Consider the following 22,218-nt stretch of genomic DNA (forward strand, 5'->3'; position numbering starts at 1 on the left):
GTATATTTGTTTTAGCATCTAAGAAAAAGCACCTGAATAAGCCAGAGACCAAGTTAGGCTTTGTCCGTTGTCCAAGAAACTTCTGTTAAAATTAGGCTGACTGAAAAAACCATATGAAAATTTTGGATCAAACAAAGCCATATTTAACATGATTATACCTTTCCAACCATCATTAACTTGATCAATTATCTGCTGCATCTTTTCTTCCCATTCTTCTTTGACAAAATTTGGCGATCTAACCCATGAAGATGCGGATGTTATAGGAATGGCATGTATCATATGAATATATTGAGGTTCCATACCGAAGTATGTGGCGTGATCAATTTTATTTTCAAATAAGATACCACTAACTTTATTACCAATAAATTCTTTAGGTTCAATGGTGTTATTACTTTCGTATAGGAAGTAGCTTTGAAAAACATTTCTCATGATGCCGAGCTGCAAATTAGATATTCCAACCAGTTTAGAGTTTTTAGTTACCAACCCCCACAATTTTATTGCATAGCAAGAATTAACATCCTCTGAAGTAGATTCTTCATCCTTACCATCACCACTTGGAAATAATCCTTTAGCCCATGAATGTCCATTAAACCAATCAAATGATCTAAATTGAGGAAAGTATGGATCGTCGCTATCAGCGCCAGAGTAATCCCTAATCAAACATTCAACCCAATCTCTATTTTTTCTTAACCATGAGTTGTCAGTATCTCCATTTAAATCATGATCCACCAAAGAGATGATGGCAGCAGTTATGACATGATAAGAGTAATGAAAATGATGATCATTGTAGTAAGAATTACCAAAGTCTTGGCTAGAGGAACCTGACGAAATTATGCCTTTCCAAGTAAGGTCATAATTTAAAGGTAAAACTTGTTGATTACTGATAAATCTCTCCATTGCAACAGTCAATTTAGTTAAGAGTTCTTTTGTTAAATTTTCATCATGAAGAATATAGTGTGTGACATAAAGGATCCACGCATATTTTGCAAGTATTTTACCAGAGAAGTACATAGAATCAATGTTTGATTCCTGTTGAGGGTCACTACTTTGAATCTCTTGAACCGCAGCTTCTTGAATTCTAGATAACGTTTCATGACTATAGTTTGCTTTCTTATTTAAATATAGGGCAACAGGCTCAAAGCCCAATTCTTGTGGTACTTGTACCTGCATATCAAAGCTGTTTGTGAGGTAACCAGTCATTACGCCTTTAACCGTTGAATCTAAAGTAGAATCTGTTTCACGTCCCTGCATCTCTGGCGTGAATGCTGCTTTATGGTGTGGCAGAGCGTACATTAGTGTAGTACCGGAAAGTGAGTGGCCCGCAACGGTATAGTTGAATCTATAATTGGTGAGGTGCTCGTTAGATATCTGCCCTAATAAATCACAGTGCACTGGATAACAGCCTGCTGCTCTATCAATATCCGGAACTGAATCTCCAGATAACTGACAAACAAGACCATCAATTTTATGAGATGATATAATTGTATTATTGTTGATTAATGACACTTGAAAATCTTGTGGAAAAGAGTAATCTGGTGAGGTTAAATAGAGTGGCCAGATCCTATTATCTTCAAGTTGTATATTATACTTAACATTCCTTTCATTTATACTTACACGTTCCAAGCTCCTAAAACCAACAGCACTTCTTAATTCGAATCCTAAATTGTGATAAATAGCCGTGACAAAGCCCATCCCTTGAACTAGTGGACACACTATGAATTGCGAATTACTCAAGGACATTACCATTTGTACCGACATATGTTTGATGTCCTGGAATTCAAGCCTGATATCACTCGCCGAGGCAAATTCCCTTGCCTTGAATACAAAGGATTTTATATTTGTGGGGTTAAAATAGAACCTAGGGGGGTTCGTATCTGTATCAAACACCCTTTGAGAAGCTAAAGTATGATTGACAGCCAAACCAAAAAATTCTGGGTCGCGGGAAAACCAAAGAGAATAAGGATGTGTCCATATCGGTTGTGTGTTATCCTCTAGTAACATGTTTGTGTAAAACTTGTTCGTTTCTAATGGGCCAGCAGATTGATCAACAATATTCGGCATTGGTACCGGATGTTGAATACTCTTGAAGACTGAAGGAGGGGCTTTCAAATTAGATATTATGGGTGATTGGAAAAGATCGTCATCATTCATATAAGTATGGGTTAAATTTTCTGGAAACTTTGACATGTGCAATGATTCACCTACAACCTTGCTAACTCCAGATTTAAAGGGGTCCTCAGAAGAACACACTGGTGGTTGAACGTCTCCACGAGGTGGCAAAGGAGGTGGTCCTTTATTAGACATATCACTGGGTCTATTAGGAACAGGCGGAGGGATAGCTTGCCTATTATAGCACATCTTTGTATGTATTCGTGTTCCTTTATTTTTGTGTTGTGCTTGCTATTGGCAATTTTCTGAAAATTTATGAAATCCTAGTTTTGAAATAAAAACTTCCTGTAGATGAGCATCAGAGAGCTGCATACAGGAATAAAACACTAAAGTTAAATGTATGAAATGGATGATGTGGTACGATCCCTGAAGCAAGAATATCGTATTATATTGCTGCTAAACCATAGGAACAAGAATCAACACAGAGCGGCTGGATGGTATGAAGCATTTAATGAGATGAAAAGAAACTGTGGACAGATAGTAGACCTTCTTGGCTCGAGGAGATTACAAAGCAAGCGCTTAAGAGATACCGAATGGGTAAAGCTATACAAACTATTACAGAGGGCGCTCTTTAGACAGTTGAAGAAATGGTACTGGCAGTTTAATGGCATAATTGCCCTTGGGCAATTTGTAACGCTCGGTTGTACACTAGTAGCGCTACTAGCAAATATGAGGGCATTGTATATGAAATTATGGGAAATGAATAATACTGAATTTGTAAGACGTGGATGTTCCATGAAAAATTTGCCAAAGACAAAGAGTGAAACAGGTGTGGATAATGGCGAAGAACTTGGAGAGATTATCGATGAAGATATTGGTAATACAGTTAGAGAAAACGAGCTTGTTGTAATGCCATCGCCATTGCCTGTAACAGAGAATGCCAATAAGAAAAAAAAGAAAAAAAAGAAGAACAAATCAGCCATCGATGGCATATTCGGTTAAATATACAAGTAAATAGACTTTTCAAAAGCGTAAAATTAATATCAATATTATGTTATCATTTGTTGATAGCCTTCTCAGCCCAAGTAGGCAAAATAAATGCACTTGAATGTATCTGAGGATTGTAGTATTTCAACTGTCCCTGTTCGTGCTCAGATATCGTCCTTTGTGGAATGTTCAACGGTATACTGACGTTATTACTGCAAACAATCAAACCCAGCTGGCCAGATGTATAGGTAGGAACCATGGTATAGCAATATTCTGTATTAGAAAAGACCTTTTGAGCTGTATTTTTCAAATCACGTAAGTAGTTCAGATTTAACCAAAAATTTTCAGAGCTTTGCATAATAACAACACCGTTAGGATTCAGAGCGTTTTTCAATAATTGGAAGTACCTTTCTTGAAAAAATGCTTCAGCTGGACCTTCAGGGTCAGAGCTATCAGTAATAATGACGTCGAATTTCTTCTGGAAGCCAGAAGTGCCTACATCTTGTAAGAACTTGAAGCCATCACAAAGTTTTAAATCCAACCTTTCATCGTCAAAAGCACCATTACTCAACGTAGGTAAGAATTTCCGAGACAATTCGATCACTGAAGAGTCAATTTCTACCATAGTAATATCATTTACACAACTATGCTTGGCTACTTCCCTCAACACACCTCCGTCCCCACCACCAATGATAAGTACACGCTTGGGATTCGAATGGGCAAACATGGCAATATGCGTGATCATCTCCTGGTAAGCAAACTCATCGAATTCTGTGCATTGCACTATACCATCAAGGACTAATACCGTACCGTAAACCTTATTATGAAAGATTAAGATGTCTTGGAATTCACTCTGGGCTTCATAGAGTATTGAATCCACGGCCATAGTAAAGGCCTGGCCTGGAAAACTCTTATCACTAATCTCTCTAAACCATCCATCTTTGATGTAAGAATGTTGAGAATTATTAACCATATTGCACGACTAGAGTTATAACTTTATTCTGCCTGTCTCATCGGCTTTTTAAAGTCGAATTTTGAGCTGAAAACAGTAGCAACTCGAAAAAAATTCTAAGATAATCTTTAGAGGGATCTAATAACGAAAAAGACCTCGAAATAGCCATGGACCGTAAAGAAAAGCAAAAGACTACAGCGTCGGTGGAGCATGCTCGGATGTTGCAAAATGAAATACAACAGCTGTTTGCTCAGTTACAGAATATAAATTCTCAGATTCGCAGCGACCTTAACGAGTTTGAACAAATAAAGGAATCATCTTCAGAAGCGAATTCTACCGCGAACAGTACATAATTAGAGCATTTATCTTCAGATATATTTTACATAGACAATACTGGTATATATTCAATCACACCTAACAAAAACGTATAGGCTATTAAGTACGTTTTTATTATCGTGTTTTCATTTTTACCTTCTTTTAGGTCCTCTTATTGGAGGCATAGGTCTTGATGAGTTTTTTTTGAATAATGGTGCATTTTTTAAGAGATCTGGAACAACAATGAATTTAATCTGGGAACCACGTACGAATATCTGGTCCATATGTGTTACAGCGCCCTGCGGTTCTGTAGCTATTACATCTCGTAATTGCACGTTCATGCTATCTTCGCTTTCAACAAGTTTACCACGGTAAGTTGCTCCCGTTGTTAGTTCGAGTGAGACGACGTGCCCCTGTGCCTCATTTAGTAGTTTTACTGGTATTCCATTCATAGTGCTCGTTCTTAATATGTGACTCGCAGCGTTTCTTGGTTCTCTTTATATTGTTCTCCTAAGAATTTTTTAACGATGTCAAAAATACCAATTCTATAAAACGAAAGAAATGACAAGCTAATGCCCCTAGAAAAGCTCCAACTTTTACCAAGAAATAAAAAGAAAGATAGGAATAGAATGATAAAAACACGTATAGAAGAAGTGCAATTACAGTTTCTTACAGGAAACACAGAGCTTACCCACTTAAGAGTCTCAAATGATCAACTTATAGTCACGACACAACGGACAGTTTACAGAATAAATTTACAGGACCCAGCTATTGTCAGTCACTTTGACTGTCCATTGAGCAAGGAATTGGAAGCTATAATGAATGTTCACGTTTCACCCCTTGGCAGTGCTGTTTTCATTCGAACGAACTTCGGCCGGTATATGTTGCTAAAAGATGGTGAGTTTACTCAATTGAACAAGATCAAAAATTTTGATCTCAGTTCTTTACATTGGATTGATGAAACTACACTTTTTATGGGAATCAAGAAAGTGGCCAAACTGTACCGAGTTGAGTGGACGGGAAAGGATATAACTACGAAGCTGTGGTATGAAAACAAGAAACTTTCTGGTGGAATTGATGGTATTGCTTATTGGGAAGGTTCCCTCCTATTGACAATAAAGGATAATATTTTATACTGGAAAGACATAAAAAATATGAAACTTCCTTTATTATTACCAGATGAATCTGAGCAATTCGAAAGGTTGAAACACCATACGATAAAGAGGTTTGACTCGTATAATGGGCTCTTTGCTTGGGTCACATCAAGTGGCATTGTTTTTGGGGACTTAAAAGAAAATCAAATGACAAAAGATCCTCCTTCTTTTAATAATACTGGTAGATTCTTATCATCTTCAAAGGTTCTGCTTAATTTTGAGTTACCTGATTACCAAAATGAAAAAGATTACCTTATCAAAGACATAATCTTGACTGCTTTTCATATTCTAGTTTTGAGAAAAGACACGGTTACGATAGTCAGTCAACTGAATAACGAGGTGGTATTCCATGAAGCTATACCTAGACAGCGATTCGTCAACGCCAATGCTGATAATAATGAAAAATTTTTAGGACTAGTTAGGGATTCGGTGAAAGAAACGTTTTGGTGTTTCTCTAACATGAATGTTTTTGAAATAATCATCGAGAATGAATCCAATTCGGTATGGAATTTACTAGTCCAAGATAACAAATTTGACAAGGCACTTTCTTTAAAAGGCCTAACCTTGAGGGAAATGGAAACGATAAAGTTTCAAAAAGCTATGTACCTCTTTCACACTGTCAAAGAATTTCATTCAGCTGCCCAAATTTTTGGAGATATTAAAGAGTTATCACATTTTGGAGAAATAGCACTGGATTTTCTCAAAATAAAAGATTACAACGACCTGAACGTAATATTAATAAAACAGCTAGATGGCATTCCCTGGAAATCAACCCAAGTCGTATTGTCAAGTTGGATTGTCTGGAATTTCATTAAACAATTAAATGACATTGAATTAAAATTAAACACAACTAAGCCAACATCTGCTGATGGAGACAAATTACTAAATTTGAACCTAAAGCTTAAGAACAAGTCGGAAGAACTAACTAAATTTTTGGAAAGTCATTTACAGTCACTTGATAATAAAACCGTTTATCAAATAATGTCTAAACAAAACCGACCAAACGAATTGCTTAAATTTGCGAAGTTAATTAACGATATGAAGTTTCTATTATCATTTTGGATCGACCAAGGCAACTGGTATGAGTCCTTGAAAATCCTCTCGACAATAAAAGATCATGACTTAGTTTATAAATACTCTTTGATTCTTTTATTGAACTCACCAGAAGCTACTGTATCAACATGGATGAAAATCAAAGACCTAAATCCGAACAAGTTAATTCCGACTATTTTAAAATTTTTCACAAATTGGCAGAATAACACCAAACTAATTAGCGACTCATCAGAAACACCTGAAAATTACTCACTAACATACTTGAAATGGTGCGTTGAGGAAGTTCAAAGGATATGTGATCCAATAATATATAACTCGATCCTTTACATGATGATTGTCGATCCAAGAAACGATATGATACTTGAAAATAATATTATCAAGTTCATGAGATCAAACGAAAACAAATTTGACGTGAATTTTCAGTTACGTTTATCATTGAAATTCAAAAAAACTAAAGCCTCCATTTTCCTTTTAACACGTTTAAACCTGTTTGAAGATGCCATTGACTTAGCGTTGAAAAATAATTTGGTTGATGATTGTAAAATCATTGTTAATGATGAGATTCTTATAGAGGATTATAAGCTAAGAAAAAGATTATGGTTAAAAATTGCAAGACACTTATTATTTTCAATGAAGGACGTAGACACAAAACATTTAATCCGAACAATCTTAAATGATTCCAATGAAATCTTAACAATCAAGGACCTTTTGCCATTTTTCAATGAGTATACTACGATTGCTAATTTAAAAGAAGAGTTGATTAAGTTCTTAGAAAATCACAACATGAAAATGAACGAGATCTCAGATGACATAATAAATTCTAAGAATTTGAAGCTCGAAATAAACACAGAAATTTCAAAATTTGATGAAATCTACAGGATATTAGAGCCAGGTAAATCTTGTGATGAATGTGGTAGATTTTTACAGGTCAAAAAGTTCATAGTTTTTCCCTGTGGACATTGTTTCCACTGGAACTGTTTAATCAGGGTAATATTAAGCTCAAATGATTACAATTTGAGGCAGAAGACAGAAAAGTTCCTGAAGGCCAAGAACAAACATAACTTGAATGATCTAGAAGCTATTATTGTGCAGAAATGTGGATTGTGCAGCGATATCAACATCAACAAAATCGATCAGCCAATTGTTATTGATGAAGCAGAGTTAAGTAAATGGAATGAATAGTTAGGCCAATAGATGCTAAAGTAAAGAAGGGAAGATAAATATATTACTATTATCTGACTAGAATATGTGTCAAGTATTTACTTACCTAAGTAGCCAAAATGAAAATAAATGCGTATCAAAAGACATAAAGTAAACGTGAAAGGAAAAACAACAAGCATTTTTTGAAAATAACGAGACACCGGAAGGTGAAATAGAAAATAGATCTGACAAAGTTCAGCATAAATCATAACTAGAAAAACTTCTTCTTGCCCATGAATTAATATTCCACCTCATAATACCATAATCAGTACCAATAATCAAAGAACTGCCATTTCTGTCTTCAACCCAATCAATACCTGATATATTGTTTTCCTCTAAGAATTCGTTATTTTCTTGAGTGGCAATTACTGCCCTCCTCAAAAAATTTGAGGTTCCCCCATTATTCCTACCACTTGTAGTAAAATTATCATCGTCTGACGGTAAGTCAGGGGTTGAGGGTGGTCTCAAGAAACTTTCAAAAGCTCTTGCTGAAAGGCCACGGTAGTCTGAAGAAACTCGATATGTTGAATGAACATCATTATAAGCCTCATAGTATTCGTCATCTTCAAAAACATCATTGTTAGATTGCTGGTGAGAGAGAATTAACGGATCAATTAGATTTTGGGGTGATGATGAAACTGCGGTAGAATCGGTAGTAGATGAACCGATATTTATGTTAGCATGGCTATTGGAAGGATTTACAGTTGGTGCAGACGTAGATACTCTCCTTACCCTAAATGAGCACCGTCTCTTGTATGGATATGACGAAACATCACATGATGGATTATGTGGGGAAGAAAACAGGACTGATTCATTACTGATTTTATCCATAACTTTCGGAAACGGTAAAATTTGTGGTTCCAAGTATTTTTCGGGAATTCTCTGGGCCATTGTTACCCATGGCTCTGTGGATGAATTAGGTAAAGAAGGCAAGGAGAACCTTCTTCTCGATGAAGAACGGAGATCCGCCCCATGAACAATCGGAGATTCATTTTTGTTATCGTTATTATCATTATTGTTGCTGTTATTCATAGTGAACCTGGGGTTTGTATTATGCTGCTGTTCATTAATGTATTCCATATTAACTTTATCAGGAATTACAATAACTTGATGATTAACATAGTTCCTTGTATCTACAACGTGCACTCTCCCTTGGTGTTCAGAAATGAATAGTAAATCATCTAGGCCATAACTAAACCTACAGACTCTAAACGCACCGTTATGAGAATGTGGTCTAGTAGAGCTTATTTCTGCCATGGGGGTAGCCATGTTTCTAACATCATAGATTGCGCAAGTACCATTTTGGAATACAGTCGCAAACTGCAAATCGTTCTCCGAAAAGCAATTATAAAAACCATGATCTGAATTGGGTGCTTCATATATATTTTCAATATATTCTGATTCATCAGGCAATGCAAAACGTGGTATCCTTCTAACGCGATGGGAAGAACTACCCCAAGAGGGATGATTGTCATAATGCAAAGAAAATTGGTTGGTTAATTCATTTTGGTTGTAAACAGCAAATTTATTCGAATCGCCAGATACCACCATGGTTTGGCCATCATGTGACAAGGAAGCGTTATTTAGAGGGAACTTCAAATCCGCATAACGTTTCACTAGTGTTACATCTCTGTTACTCACGTCGCATTGGTAAAGATGACCATCATTGTTACAAGCGAAAAGATCAAACTGCGTATTAGCCCTGTCATATAGCGTGACACAGTTATTAATGAACTGGCCTAACGTGAACGTCATCATAGTATCCGTTTCTTGGTTATAAAACTCCACGATACCCTTCCAAATGTTGGGATTCGAATAATGTGAGTTTATGGGAAAGCTAATGTTCTTCGAAATGGCAATTGGTTGGGAAGGCGGGGGCAAAGAAATATTTGCATCTTGAGCTAAACGGTTCCAATTAGAAGGAAATCCCTTGTCATCAGAACCGATGAGCCCACCACAAACTGTCAGCCCGTTCAATTCAGTGAAACATCTTGGTTTGAAATTAAACTCTACCAACTTTTCGGAAGGAACATGTAAATTCTTTGAGATAAATGAGCCCGTAGTCTTGGAACCCTCTGTCGGCGTGTTTTTAATAGTGTTTTTAGCACTGATTCTTGGTTGAATAGAATTATGTCGCCTCATTGTCGACCTCAGCACCGAAGAATCTGTATCTAGCACTCTTATCGAATGATCGTAGATATAATACAATTTGCTCTGGTTCATTGAGCCCGGTTTGATACAATCCCGTAGTTGCCAGTGGTTTATGGAGACTTTGGCATCATAGAGTTCCAAAGCGGGCATCATATAATTTTGGTAAATCTTATCTGACCCAGTATTTAACCGTTCATCTTGCAGGGCCTCCTTAGATTGCCCCGTGCCATCAATGGTCATTCTTTAGGACGTATGCTTAATATGTTCTTGTGTTTGTACTACTTAGTAGGATCTGAGGTACTGTTGCGTAATCAGCAAAGCTCTGCAGCAAAAATAAAATCGTACCACACTCTTGAAACAAGAATTTGCCTCCTTCTCACTTTCTGATCAATATCCCCTTACTATCCTAAAAAAAACGCTTGCTCCGTTTAAAACCACGTGATTCCAAGTTTAGCCGCATAAAGTGTGGCGCTAACAAATAGATGATTGAGATGACTGGGTAACTAATCGTCCAAAATGATGAAATACATGTGAAATAATTGGAATGGAAAGTGTTCCCAAAAGTTCGCACCAACGCAAAAGAAATTTTTTTTCAATTAGATATCATCGTTGCGCAGAGGAAGCCCTAACTGAGTAGGGAAAAGATATGGCATTTTCTTTGGATAATACTTTATTTTGAGTTGGTGTCCCCTTTGTTCTTCCTTCTTCTTTGGCTTGTCCTACTTGTTTGCTTCATAGTAGAAGTTTTTTTCTCTCATTCGTAGTTTTAAAGTGTTAGATATTTCTTTGTAAATTTCTCTTTCCCCCACAGTATTCTTTTAGAGGTGAAGCAGAAATAATCCAAGAAAGCATACACATTTTTATTCTCAATGTCCAACCCATTTGATTTGTTAGGTAACGACGTCGAAGACGCTGACGTTGTGGTTTTACCACCAAAGGAAATCGTCAAGAGCAACACTTCCTCCAAGAAGGCAGACGTCCCACCTCCATCCGCTGACCCATCCAAGGCTAGAAAGAACAGACCAAGACCTTCCGGTAATGAAGGTGCTATCAGAGACAAGACTGCCGGTAGAAGAAACAACAAATCAAAGGACGTTACTGATTCTGCCGCAACCAAGAAGTCCAACACCAGAAAGGCCACTGACCGTCACTCTAGAACTGGTAAGACTGACACCAAGAAGAAGGTTAACCAAGGCTGGGGTGATGACAAGAAGGAATTGAGTGCTGAAAAGGAAGCTCAAGCCGATGCTGCTGCTGAAATCGCTGAAGACGCTGAAAACGCTGAAGATGCTGGTAAGCCAAAGGCCGTTCAATTGTCTTTGCAAGACTACTTGAACCAACAAGCCAACAACCAATTCAACAAGGTTCCTGAAGCTAAGAAGGTTGAATTAGATGCTGAAAAAATTGAATCTGCTGAAAAGGAAGCCTACGCTCCAGCCACCAAGGTCAAGAATGTGAAGTCTAAGCAATTGAAGACCAAGGAATATTTGGAATTCGATGCTACTTTTGTTGAATCTAACACCAGAAAGAACTTTGGTGACAGAAACAACAACAGAAACAATTTCAACAACCGTCGTGGTGGAAAACCCGCTAGAAAGGGAAACAACACCGCTAACACCGCTAACGCTGCTAACACTGTTCAAAAGAACCGTAACATTGACGTTTCTAACTTGCCATCTTTGGCTTAAACCTTATATATGAATAACTCCAACTGAAAGAATCCAATAAGAGTGTTTCTACTTTCTGTTTCTATTACTAGTATTATTTTAATTGGTTATTTACTATATAATTTGCAAGTGAAGATGATCATGCTGGCAAACCAAAAAATAAAATTGGGTTGACATCCAATCGAGAATATGACATCATTTTGTTTTATTTACCTAATAAAAAAAATAAATGACTTTCAATATACTTTTCAATTATTATTTATTTTCTTTAATGAATATAAAGCGTGTAGTACTCTTTATATAGCATTTCAACATTTAACATTCATCATTTGAGACTGTTTTTTTCTCTGAAGTAAAAGTATCTACCATAGTTCTTTTCGTTAGCTGGAGTGCCTGTGCTACTTGTCATATAATTTTTTTTCTCCTACTATACTTATCGAGACTTTTTCTGTTAAAGTATAATTTTACGACATATATTACCATAGCGACCGACAGCCTCGCAGGGTTTTCATATAGTATTTAGGTATCACATCGCTGTATTTTAGTTGTTTGTCACCATTGATCATTCCTATTTCCCACTCACTTCTTCCGTTCGGTTGCATCTGATTGCCATAATCGTGCAGTCCAACTATCAAATCCTCGTGTCCTAATTCCTTTTTCGACTTTTCATCCATTAATCCGTTGGCTATACATGAAACGTCAAATAACATTTTACATGTCAGCCCCCAGAGGTCCCTAAACTTTAATATTGCGTCATCTATGCCATCTTCATCTGAACTTGATAAATCTTCTATGATTTGCAACCATGGCATTTCATTATTATTTGCTACGTGGAAATGATAATGCATGATTAACCACTTTATTCCACCCCAATTAAGCTTATATTCTCTCCGCTCAAAATATTCAGTTCGATAATTCTGAACTTCCTCATCATCTTTAGATAATAAATGTACAGTTAGATCGTTGAGTGGCACAGAGAATAGGGAAGATGTTTCTCCAGGGTTTAATTTACCAAAAAACTTACGGATGTCTAAAGGAACTTTATATTTATCCTCGTTTTTTTCTAACTTATCTTTGTAAAGAAAACACACCATTGGCTTAACACTCAAGAAGGTTCTTGACAGATAGCATGGCATATCCATCACTAAGTTGTCTAATCTCATTCCGAACTCCTTATGCAAGATCTCAGAATCATGTGGTAACCCAATCTCCTCCTCAGCTTCTCTCCTGGCTACGCTTTCAAATGTTTCCTGAATAGAATCAGCCTTGCCTCCAGGAAAAGAAACATCACCTGAGAAGCTCCTCAATGACCTTGAACGCTTAGTTAAAAGCACTCGTAATTCACCTTTCATGCCAATAAACAATAGTATAATTACCGCCGAATTTCTCTTAAAAGGCCATACTGAGCTCCGTGTGTATGGTGTCTTATGAAAATTGTACCTTATTAGGTTCTCTATCAGTTGCTTCGAGCTTAACATTCTGCTCGAACCCAAAGTCATTGCAGCTTCTATGCTATTTTGTGAAGGTGTCTCCAACCAACAATAAACTAACCGGACTATTATAAGTGAACTTACGCGCGTTCCCCACAATCGAACCCACCCTTTCCTAAAAAGAAATATATTGAATAATGAAGCGGTTTCCATCTGCGGCTAGTATTACAAAAAAGAATATTTAAATTTAATTAACCTACTTGTGTACATGATTAAACTTTTAAATCGACCTTTAGGGTATATGTAACAACAAATGCCACTGTGACAAAAAGAATCGCATACTGTATGACAAATAAGACAGACAAACAGTTCATTTGGATGTGATCTCCACATGCGGGGGTATAAAAGGCAGTGAAATATACTTGAGCGGTGGCACTTGGCATAGACCATGTTAATATCATATCAAATTTTCCTATGCGCGTATCTAACCAATTCATCGAGTACAGTTTATTGACCCAAAGGACGCCAATGATAGGTATAACAATTAAACGAAAGCACGTCATTAAAACCGCCGATTTAATGAACCCAGGCGGTAATGATTTAACTTCCAATCTTGCCAAAGTACCGCCCAGTAGTAAAAGACCCAGTGGAACACACGCATTTCCAATATATTCGGTAAAATCCATAAGAAAGTTCAAAACAGGTTTTCCATCAGGTGCCTTATGGACATGAACATATGTTGCTACAAAGCACGCTTTAACCCATGGTATCAATGCACATGTAATGCCTAAAATTGCCCCTAAAGATGCTGGCCTCAAACAATTTATAACAAAGTACTGTAACCATTTTAAGTTGTGCCTTTCTAAAAACACAGACAAATCGAACTTCATACCTTTATTATTATTAGCGCAACTCTCTTCATGAATAAAACTTTGGTCAGTAGTATCAGTGTGCATATTACCAAAACTTGCATTCCTGCTTCCAACTTCTTCAGTTAAGGAGAGTGGTCTTGATAAATCTAGTTCACCTTGTCTTATTTTTTCAGCAGCACTGTATTTTGAGATCAATTCATTCATAGCCGCTCTTCTTTTTCTTATAGAGCTCCTACAACTGGTGTGCATTGATGTAAGACTGTGGGAGAAGGAGCCGTCACCTATTTTTGAGAATTCCAAGGCGCCTGGACTTGAATAAGTTGAGGAAATTCTGTATATTTCAGCACGTGAGAAACTGTTTTCAAATTTAAAGGACCGACCATTTAATTCTTGACGAGTGAACCCCTTATAAGGTTTGGTATAGCCACTCAGACTTTCACAGTAGGCCTGTGGTGACATATCATTTGTAGCGATCGAGTTACAAGATAAATTGGTGATACTTCTTTTAACATCCGATTGATAAATGTTTGAAGGACGTTCAATACTTGGTAACTTTGAGAGTCCGGTAAATTCACAACCTTCCTTAGTGGAGCTTTTTGGCAGAGTAATATTTTCTCCATCAAGTTCTTTTGTGTCTCTAAAATCCAGTCCAACCACCCTCCACATTCCAAAATTCATCATTAGGAAACTTTGAATAAATAAAAAGATGCACGAATAAGCAACGCCTTTGTCCGCTTCGTCAGCACTGAAAATAGAGCCATTACCCATGCTCTGAATATAAGCAATAGGTAAGTCTGATATGTTCGGGAAGAAACCTGCAAATATGAGACCCCAGAAGAATTTCTTGGGAACGGTTGTAGTAAATATAGTAAATAACGCACCGGTGGCACCTAAAACAAATAATACAAAAGCAGAAAGTATTATGACTCCGATCTCCTTGATATCTCTCCAGGATATATTGGAAACGATTTTGTTGAAGGTCAGACAGGGCAAAATAGCGTTAACAACCATGTTTGATATTCCTTTGGCATTTTCCATGGAAACAATATCGAACTTAGCTAGTAGATAACCAACAAACATAATGGTATATATTTTAAAGATAGGTTTCAGTGCAATGTAAATAGCGGCACCTAGAGTAAGAGACATATTGATTCATCTATTGGAGTTCTTGGAGAATTCTCTGGCACACAAAATGAAGGTAAACTTCGTTGGGATCTCATGTAAAGTTGACATATACCAATATAGAAAATAGCAAATATGTGGTTGTACTAGCTCTTTTATTTCCATCCACGCTACGGACCTGGATTTAAGTATGACTCACTTTATGTAGTTACCATTAATCTGAGAAGGTAGAGAGAGATTAACAAAAAAGGAAAAAAGAAAATCATATATGATATGCTTCCCGATGTGCAACTGAAGGAAACAATAAGACAAACTTTATAACACCGACAGAAATTCTCCTCCTCAGTTTTGTGTCAGATAGCGCCGCAGAAAGTTGACCCATTTTTCAATAAGAACTCCAGATATCATACGATCTTCCATAGTTTACACAATGGCGCAACTACTATGTCCTCAAGGTGCTCCAAACTTTAGCCACACCTAAAAAATGTACAGCCAACATTATTGTTCGTCAATAACTTACTCAAGCAACCTCAAAGTTTCCTGAAGCAGTGATATCTCCTTGACTCTAACCGGAGTAAAGCACTCCAAAACAATACGAAGCTTTGATATATAGTTTATGATATCGACAAAGGGGAAACAGTGTACGGATACCTAGATTGTATTTGGATTCAACTAATATATAATAAGGTGCGTAAAAATGGATATACATATATATATATATATCGCCAAGTGCATAAAGTCTTTGTATTTTTGCTTTCTTAGCTGATCAGCAAAATATCTTGCATTTTAAACTGATGGATAAATAGTATTTTTATAACTGAATAGCGCAAAAGTTGGGGAATGAAAAAGGAAGAGGATGTATTTTTATCTCATTACGAAATTTTTCTCATTTCATAACTTATTTCTTTTTTTGAGAAAAAAATTGGTTCTCCACAGCAGAAATGATAGCAGGCACAACTTCTGGGTTAGCCAAAGTGCTTAAATCACCCAGCTGTTCGGCCTCGTTAGAAGCAACCTTTCTTAGAACTCTTCTCATAATCTTTCCTGATCTTGTTCTTGGTAGGTCTCTTACCAGGATGATGGTTTTTGGTGAGGCAAAAGGACCAATTTCACCCCTAACTTGCAGGATTAACTCCCTACGTAAATTATCTGGTGTAATATGTTCAGCGTCACCTTCAGCAGCGTTATTTTGTAAATATCCGTCCTTCAGAGAAACATATGCAACGACTGTCTGACCCGTTAATTCATCGGGGATACCGACAACAGCAGCTTCTGAAACGTTTTCGTGATTAGAAATGGAAGCTTCGATTTCTGATGTGGATAATCTATGGCCAGAAACATTTACAACGTCGTCAACTCTACCCCTAATCCAGTAGTAACCATCATGGTCTCTACCGGCACCATCGCCTGTGAAATAGTGACCAGGATATGGTTTTAAGTAAGTGTCCATATAACGATCGTGATGGTTCCAAACAGATCTTGCCATGGATGGCCATGGAGATTTAACGGCAAGAACACCTTCGACGTCATTGCCTTCTAATTCTACACCTGTAACTGGATCAATGATACAGGCGTTAATACCAAAGAATGGTACGGTAGCGGAACCAGGCTTTGTTGGAACAGCACCTGCCAAAGGAGCTATTAAATGGGAACCAGACTCTGTTTGCCACATGGTGTCACAGACGACACAGTTTTTGTTACCCACCTTTTCATGATACCATTCCCATAAATCTGGTGAGATTGGCTCACCGACTGAACCCAATACACGTAATGAGGAAGTATCATATTTGGCAATCTCAGCTTCACCTACACGCTTGATTAATCTTAAAGCGGTTGGTGCCACATAGAAATGTGTCGCCTTATGACGTTGAATAATTCTCCAATATCTACCATAATCTGGGTAGGCAGGAGTGGATTCGAAAATTATTGTGGCAGTACCCAAAGTCAATGGACCGTATAGAGCATAAGTGTGACCAGTGATCCAGCCGACATCACCTGCAGTGAAGAGAACATCTTCTGGGTGAATGTCAAAAACGTATCTAGTGGTTAAAGCGGCCCCTAGTAAATAGCCACCTGTGGTGTGGACGACACCCTTTGGAGAACCAGTGGAACCGGAAGTGTATAATAAGAATAAAGGATCTTCAGCATCACATGAGACAGGAGGTAGGTAAGTTCTTTGCTTAGCAGCCTCTTCATGCCACCAGTAATCTCTACCAGCCTTCATTGGGACACCTTCAGTACCAGTTCTTTGGAAAACCAAGATACGGGAGACTGAATCGACGCCATTTAAACCCTCATCAACAATCTTTTTGGTGTTGATGGTTTTACCACCTCTTTTACCTTCATCACAAGTGATGACCACTCTAGAATTTGCGTCAACAACACGATCTTTCAACGAACCGGCAGAAAACCCGGCAAAGACTACAGAATGAATAGCACCAATACGAGCTACAGCCAACATAGCAATAACTGCTTCAGGAATCATTGGCAAATAGATAGCCACAGTGTCACCTTTCTTAACACCCCAACTTTTCAAAACACCTGCGATTTGGGACACTTTTCTTAGTAATTCACCAAATGTGATAATCTTGTTGTCGGATTCATCATCAGCCTCGTAGATCAAGGCTGGCTTGTCCGGATTAGCAAAGGCATGCCTATCCACACAATTATATGATGCGTTTAATTTACCGTTCAAAAACCATGCAACATCACCGTTGTTCAATGAACCAGATTGAACTTTGGTGTATGGAGCGTCCCAATGCAAATATTCTTTAGCCATCTTATCAAAGAATTTTTCAGGTTCATCAATGGATTCTTGATACATCTTTTGATAGTGTTGCATGTCAGTAACGTAACCTTTGCCAGGTTGGCTATTGTAAAAATGTTGAGGAGCTTTAAGAGCTTTTACGTTGTGAGCTTCATGGACCACTTTATGTTCCTTAATCGTCATAATTTATTACTATATTGGTTTGCTTTGATCTATATTCTGTTTGTATTTTGTAATTATGAATCGCGGAGACAGACAATCCAGATATTTGAATTCTTTTATATATATATAAATATTTCAAGGTAGAGAGATATATAAGGTTCGATCAGGCTAAACGTGCGGTGCGATATCGTTGCTAGAATTGAGAGCACTGTTTTCAACTTCGAGGTAAAAAACGATAAAAATTATCAACAAAAGCAGTGACGAAAGTCAGTCACGAAAGTTTTTCGCCTCGTTCAAAAAAAATAAAAAAAAGCCAGCGGAATCGGCTACCGAATATCGGCAATAACGCTTTGGCCCCGGAAAACGCATATGAATAATTTTATGCTAGTTCTATACTATGTAATGGACAGCTAGGTGCAGTATATTTTAATGTTTGTATTTACTGGTTGATGAGATCGATGAGGGACATCAATTCTTGCAAGCGCGCCAGTTCGTTGCGGTTAGTGCCCTCTCTTTCGTAATTATTCACTGAAACCACCCTGTCAGTTATAGCGTTTCCTGAGAGTATGGCGCCATTGCTGAGTCTATCATTAGTACTATTGCTATTAGAAGTCGTAGCAGGCTTCTCTCTTTGAAGTTCCTTCCCACGGAAGTAAATGGTATCTTCGAATTTATAATCCTTGAATTCTTTAGTTGGTCCCTGGTATTCTGTATAGAAGGGCATAAAATTTAGTGCATAAGCATCTAGAGTAGTATCCTTAGTCATTGAGTGTTGCGCCTATTTGCTCTAATAAGAAACACAGATCTGTTTGGCCCTTCGTGGTTTTATTTGACCGCTTTTTTTGTAATTGGTTGTAGCTCTTAACGCGCTTTTTGTTTTTCGATAAGGGTCGAATGGATAGGATTACGAACGATCGGGGAAATGCGGAATAATGATGCATATTTAGGATGAATGGAAAATTGACCACTACAATAACAATGAAGAAAGGTTAGTGAAATTAAACTTCTCGGAGGAAATATCGATGAAAGAAAATGGCTAGCCAAAGAAATAAAAAAACCGACACAGGCATTGAAGCAGAATAAAAAAAGGTCCTACCCGGATTCGAACCGGGGTTGTCCGGATCAAAACCGAAAGTGATAACCACTACACTATAGGACCAGAACTTCATGATCATGTGGTATCTTAAGATGAGATACGTCAGTATAACAATACATCATTCTAAACGTTCATAAAACACATATGAAACAATCTTATAACGAAACGAACAGATTGAACAACATAAGGTAAAACTCTGCTTTTCCGAGCTGAACTAATCAAATGTATAAATACCTGAACAATTAGTTAGATCCGAGATTCCGCGCTTCCACTAATTAGTATAAACTATATCTTATATAATATATAGGATAAGTAACATCCCGTGAATTAAGTTGATAAGTCGTTTTGACAATAAGTTACTTCCCTAAGATAGTATATTAGGATTGTCAAGACATCCCGGTATTACTCGAGCCCGTAATACAACAGATCACGAATGTTTACGAGCTTAACTAATACCAGGGTATGTTTGCAATTCTGATCTTAGGGAAGTAACCTGCCGTTAAAACAGATTGTCAATTAGACTCACGGGATGTTACTTGTTCAACATATCATATAAGATATCGATAATGCTAAATGGTGGAAGCGCAGAATTTCAGATCTAAAGTTTTTTTCAGCTATTTATTGAGATTTGGGTGACTTTTGAGATTTGGGTGACTTTTGAGATAGTTGTCGAGATTCCATTTTTGATTAAGGCGATATTATTAGGTACATAGAATATACTAGAAGTTCTCCTCGAGGATATAGAATTCTAACGAATGGAATCCGTAATTCTACATAATCCTGTAATAATCCACTAGTAGTATGACTACTAGTTGATAGACGATAGTTGATTTTCATTCCAACATTTATATGTCTGGGTAGTTCAGCTAAGGGAGGCAGACTTTTACCTTATGTTGCTCAGTCTGTTCGTTTCGTTATAAGGTTATTTCATGTGCGATTTATGAACGTTTAGGATGGTACTGACGTATCTAATTCTGAGATACAACATAATTTTGTTCACTCAGCGAGCCTTTTATGTATAATTTGAAGAATTCTAGATATGAACTTGAGCTCGTTTCTCTACTTCTAAGAAAAGTGTAAGAATTGTTAAAATAAGAACCGATTACCATCTATTGGTTGGTATTCATATAACTAGTATATTCTTGTAAAAGGCGTAAAAAGATGGCGTAAGGATTGAGAAACGGTTATCGATTTTAGTGAAGGCTGAAACGTAAGGATTGATAATGCAATAGGATAATGAAGGGAAACAGATAAGTCAAGAAAATAAAGATATGAATTATCGCATATTTTATCGAGTGGTTTGGTAAATTTCTATATATTCGAGGAAACTTTCTAGTATATTCTGTATAAAAATGATACTGCCTTCATCAACGATGGAATACTAACAACCGTCTGTAGATCAAAAAATATTTCAAAGTAGTACTGTCGACTTATTTTTTATTAGGTTTCATAACTAATCAATTTTTGATTATATAGAGTAACGAGACGTAGTACGTCATTGATGCTTCCGGATCGAGAATGATATTACTACGTAACAATATGGGCGCAGTAAAGTTAAAGGTCTATTAATTATAAAATTAACAGGACATTTATATATATAGGGACATTAGTCGTTACATTGAAGCTATGGTAAATGATTCCATTTTTATTATATTGTCTATGTTTAATATGACCAATCGGCGTGTGTTTCATACTATACAAGATATGTGCGCAAATCACTGGGATTTGGACATCGAACATAACTAACCTAATAATAGGACGTGGTGTAGAGACGAGTATCAAAAAGAAAATAAAGAATATTCCGTTTAATGAAATATTTTCAGCACCTCACAAAACCAAGATAAATTCAATATAACAACTCTACCCTTATAGATATATAAATTTCTAATTTACCACTCAATTAACAGAACTTCAAATTTGTTTTATATAATACTTTTAACATTACCTCTTTTTACAATAGACACGATTTGGTTAGAGCAAATAAGAATGTTTACTTTGGTACACCAGGTAAAAATTCAGCTCATTCTCTGGTAATTTATATTAATATTAAAAGAGCTATTCGTTTCAACAGAAGTTGTCATTTCTCGCGCATGATTCCATTGAATACGCATTAGACAATAGCAATCCTACCGGCGTAAGAGCTAATCATTCTCAGCCGCTATTATATTATTATGACTGAACTGTATGTTAGTTAATAAATTAATATAAAATATAAACTTTGGTTCGAATATGGTAGTAGCAGAAGCGCAAGAATTGAAATATAAAGAAATAATTGAAAACGACGTAGAAAAGAAGAAAGAAATGATTACAGAGTTATGCAGAATTACGCGATTACTCCATTTGACGACACCGATTCATAGTCACTGCATAGCGGCATATAGTCACCCTGTACAGATTCACTATGCGACCCTGCAGAGCCCGTTAAGTCCTTGCCTCCGCGATAACTCTACTATCCCGAAATTTGTGAGTGCCGTGTGAACCCGATAAAGTTAGTACATTTGGATGTCGGGTGGCCAGGACTAGGTATCCCTTTTTCTAGTTCTAGTTTATCCGTTAACTCCGGTAAAAATTTTATCGCTTCTTCACGAATACTTTCCGATATATAAAAATTTCCTTTCGATTTGCCTGCATAAGTTCCTTGACCCAAAAAAAAGAGGGGAAAAGAAAAAATAGAACGTTGATGTAAGCCGTGCATTGACTCGCCAATAAATAAAACTGAAGATCCCTAATTAAAGATGTCACCACGAAACTTAATGAAACAACGATATGGCTAAAATGATAGGGTCCTTACACCCTTCAACTTGACAAGGATTGTGTTTGATTAAGACCGAACTATTATCTATCGACTAGTAACCATGTTTCTAGTATACTACCATGTACGGCATAGGAAGAAATCATAAAGATTGAGAATCGGTCATCAATTTTAGTGGAAGCTGAAGCACAAGGATTGATAGTGCAATAGCATAATGAATAAAAATGTATAAAACAAGATAATAGATAAGTACATTATTGTGGAAAACTTTATAATTCCTTGTGTAGATACTTATACCCTCGAGGATAATTTCTAGTATGTCCTGTACACATAATAATATTACCTTAATCAAAAATTGAATTCTAACAATTGTCTCAATTTTACTTCTATCTCATGTTGATTATTACTCGATCATTGTGTTTCCATTAA

General features: G+C 36.8%; 12 protein-coding genes and 1 non-coding gene across 13 annotated transcripts; 4 read left to right on the forward strand and 9 right to left on the reverse strand.

Moving 5' to 3' along the window:
• Positions 1-18: 18 nt before the first annotated feature.
• ACF2 (endo-1,3(4)-beta-glucanase) lies at positions 19-2,358 on the reverse strand (the record flags this gene model as incomplete). The annotated part of the gene is made up of 1 exon (XM_056224255.1): positions 19-2,358. The coding sequence occupies one exon, from the start codon at positions 2,356-2,358 to the stop codon at positions 19-21; it is 2,340 nt and encodes a 779-aa protein (XP_056078191.1).
• Positions 2,359-2,505: 147 nt separating this feature from the next.
• RMP1 (Rmp1p) lies at positions 2,506-3,111 on the forward strand (the record flags this gene model as incomplete). The annotated part of the gene is made up of 1 exon (XM_056224256.1): positions 2,506-3,111. One exon carries the CDS (start codon positions 2,506-2,508, stop codon positions 3,109-3,111), a length of 606 nt encoding a protein of 201 aa, XP_056078192.1.
• Positions 3,112-3,166: 55 nt separating this feature from the next.
• On the reverse strand, positions 3,167-4,069 carry SPE4 (spermine synthase; the record flags this gene model as incomplete). Its single annotated transcript, XM_056224257.1, has 1 exon — positions 3,167-4,069. The coding sequence occupies one exon, from the start codon at positions 4,067-4,069 to the stop codon at positions 3,167-3,169; it is 903 nt and encodes a 300-aa protein (XP_056078193.1).
• A 146-nt stretch (positions 4,070-4,215) lies between these two features.
• SMKI12G2120 (uncharacterized protein) lies at positions 4,216-4,401 on the forward strand (the record flags this gene model as incomplete). The annotated part of the gene is made up of 1 exon (XM_056224258.1): positions 4,216-4,401. One exon carries the CDS (start codon positions 4,216-4,218, stop codon positions 4,399-4,401), a length of 186 nt encoding a protein of 61 aa, XP_056078194.1.
• A 114-nt stretch (positions 4,402-4,515) lies between these two features.
• SMD3 (mRNA splicing protein SMD3) lies at positions 4,516-4,815 on the reverse strand (the record flags this gene model as incomplete). The annotated part of the gene is made up of 1 exon (XM_056224259.1): positions 4,516-4,815. One exon carries the CDS (start codon positions 4,813-4,815, stop codon positions 4,516-4,518), a length of 300 nt encoding a protein of 99 aa, XP_056078195.1.
• A 177-nt stretch (positions 4,816-4,992) lies between these two features.
• Positions 4,993-7,752, forward strand: PEP3 (tethering complex subunit PEP3; the record flags this gene model as incomplete). Its single annotated transcript, XM_056224260.1, has 1 exon — positions 4,993-7,752. The coding sequence occupies one exon, from the start codon at positions 4,993-4,995 to the stop codon at positions 7,750-7,752; it is 2,760 nt and encodes a 919-aa protein (XP_056078196.1).
• Positions 7,753-7,965: 213 nt separating this feature from the next.
• On the reverse strand, positions 7,966-10,161 carry GID11 (Gid11p; the record flags this gene model as incomplete). The annotated part of the gene is made up of 1 exon (XM_056224261.1): positions 7,966-10,161. The coding sequence occupies one exon, from the start codon at positions 10,159-10,161 to the stop codon at positions 7,966-7,968; it is 2,196 nt and encodes a 731-aa protein (XP_056078197.1).
• A 629-nt stretch (positions 10,162-10,790) lies between these two features.
• STM1 (Stm1p) lies at positions 10,791-11,609 on the forward strand (the record flags this gene model as incomplete). Its single annotated transcript, XM_056224262.1, has 1 exon — positions 10,791-11,609. One exon carries the CDS (start codon positions 10,791-10,793, stop codon positions 11,607-11,609), a length of 819 nt encoding a protein of 272 aa, XP_056078198.1.
• Positions 11,610-12,064: 455 nt separating this feature from the next.
• PCD1 (8-oxo-dGTP diphosphatase) lies at positions 12,065-13,231 on the reverse strand (the record flags this gene model as incomplete). Its single annotated transcript, XM_056224263.1, has 1 exon — positions 12,065-13,231. The coding sequence occupies one exon, from the start codon at positions 13,229-13,231 to the stop codon at positions 12,065-12,067; it is 1,167 nt and encodes a 388-aa protein (XP_056078199.1).
• Positions 13,232-13,290: 59 nt separating this feature from the next.
• On the reverse strand, positions 13,291-15,036 carry SMKI12G2190 (uncharacterized protein; the record flags this gene model as incomplete). Its single annotated transcript, XM_056224265.1, has 1 exon — positions 13,291-15,036. The coding sequence occupies one exon, from the start codon at positions 15,034-15,036 to the stop codon at positions 13,291-13,293; it is 1,746 nt and encodes a 581-aa protein (XP_056078200.1).
• Positions 15,037-15,910: 874 nt separating this feature from the next.
• Positions 15,911-17,962, reverse strand: ACS2 (acetate--CoA ligase ACS2; the record flags this gene model as incomplete). Its single annotated transcript, XM_056224266.1, has 1 exon — positions 15,911-17,962. The coding sequence occupies one exon, from the start codon at positions 17,960-17,962 to the stop codon at positions 15,911-15,913; it is 2,052 nt and encodes a 683-aa protein (XP_056078201.1).
• A 418-nt stretch (positions 17,963-18,380) lies between these two features.
• On the reverse strand, positions 18,381-18,707 carry RNH203 (Rnh203p; the record flags this gene model as incomplete). Its single annotated transcript, XM_056224267.1, has 1 exon — positions 18,381-18,707. One exon carries the CDS (start codon positions 18,705-18,707, stop codon positions 18,381-18,383), a length of 327 nt encoding a protein of 108 aa, XP_056078202.1.
• Positions 18,708-19,028: 321 nt separating this feature from the next.
• Smki_12.trna6Q lies at positions 19,029-19,100 on the reverse strand. Its single transcript has one exon. It is a non-coding gene; the product is annotated as a tRNA-Gln (tRNA).
• Positions 19,101-22,218: the final 3,118 nt, after the last annotated feature.

The sequence above is a fragment of the Saccharomyces mikatae genome (genome assembly GCF_947241705.1).
Source record: "Saccharomyces mikatae IFO 1815 strain IFO1815 genome assembly, chromosome: 12".
NCBI lineage: Eukaryota > Fungi > Ascomycota > Saccharomycetes > Saccharomycetales > Saccharomycetaceae > Saccharomyces > Saccharomyces mikatae.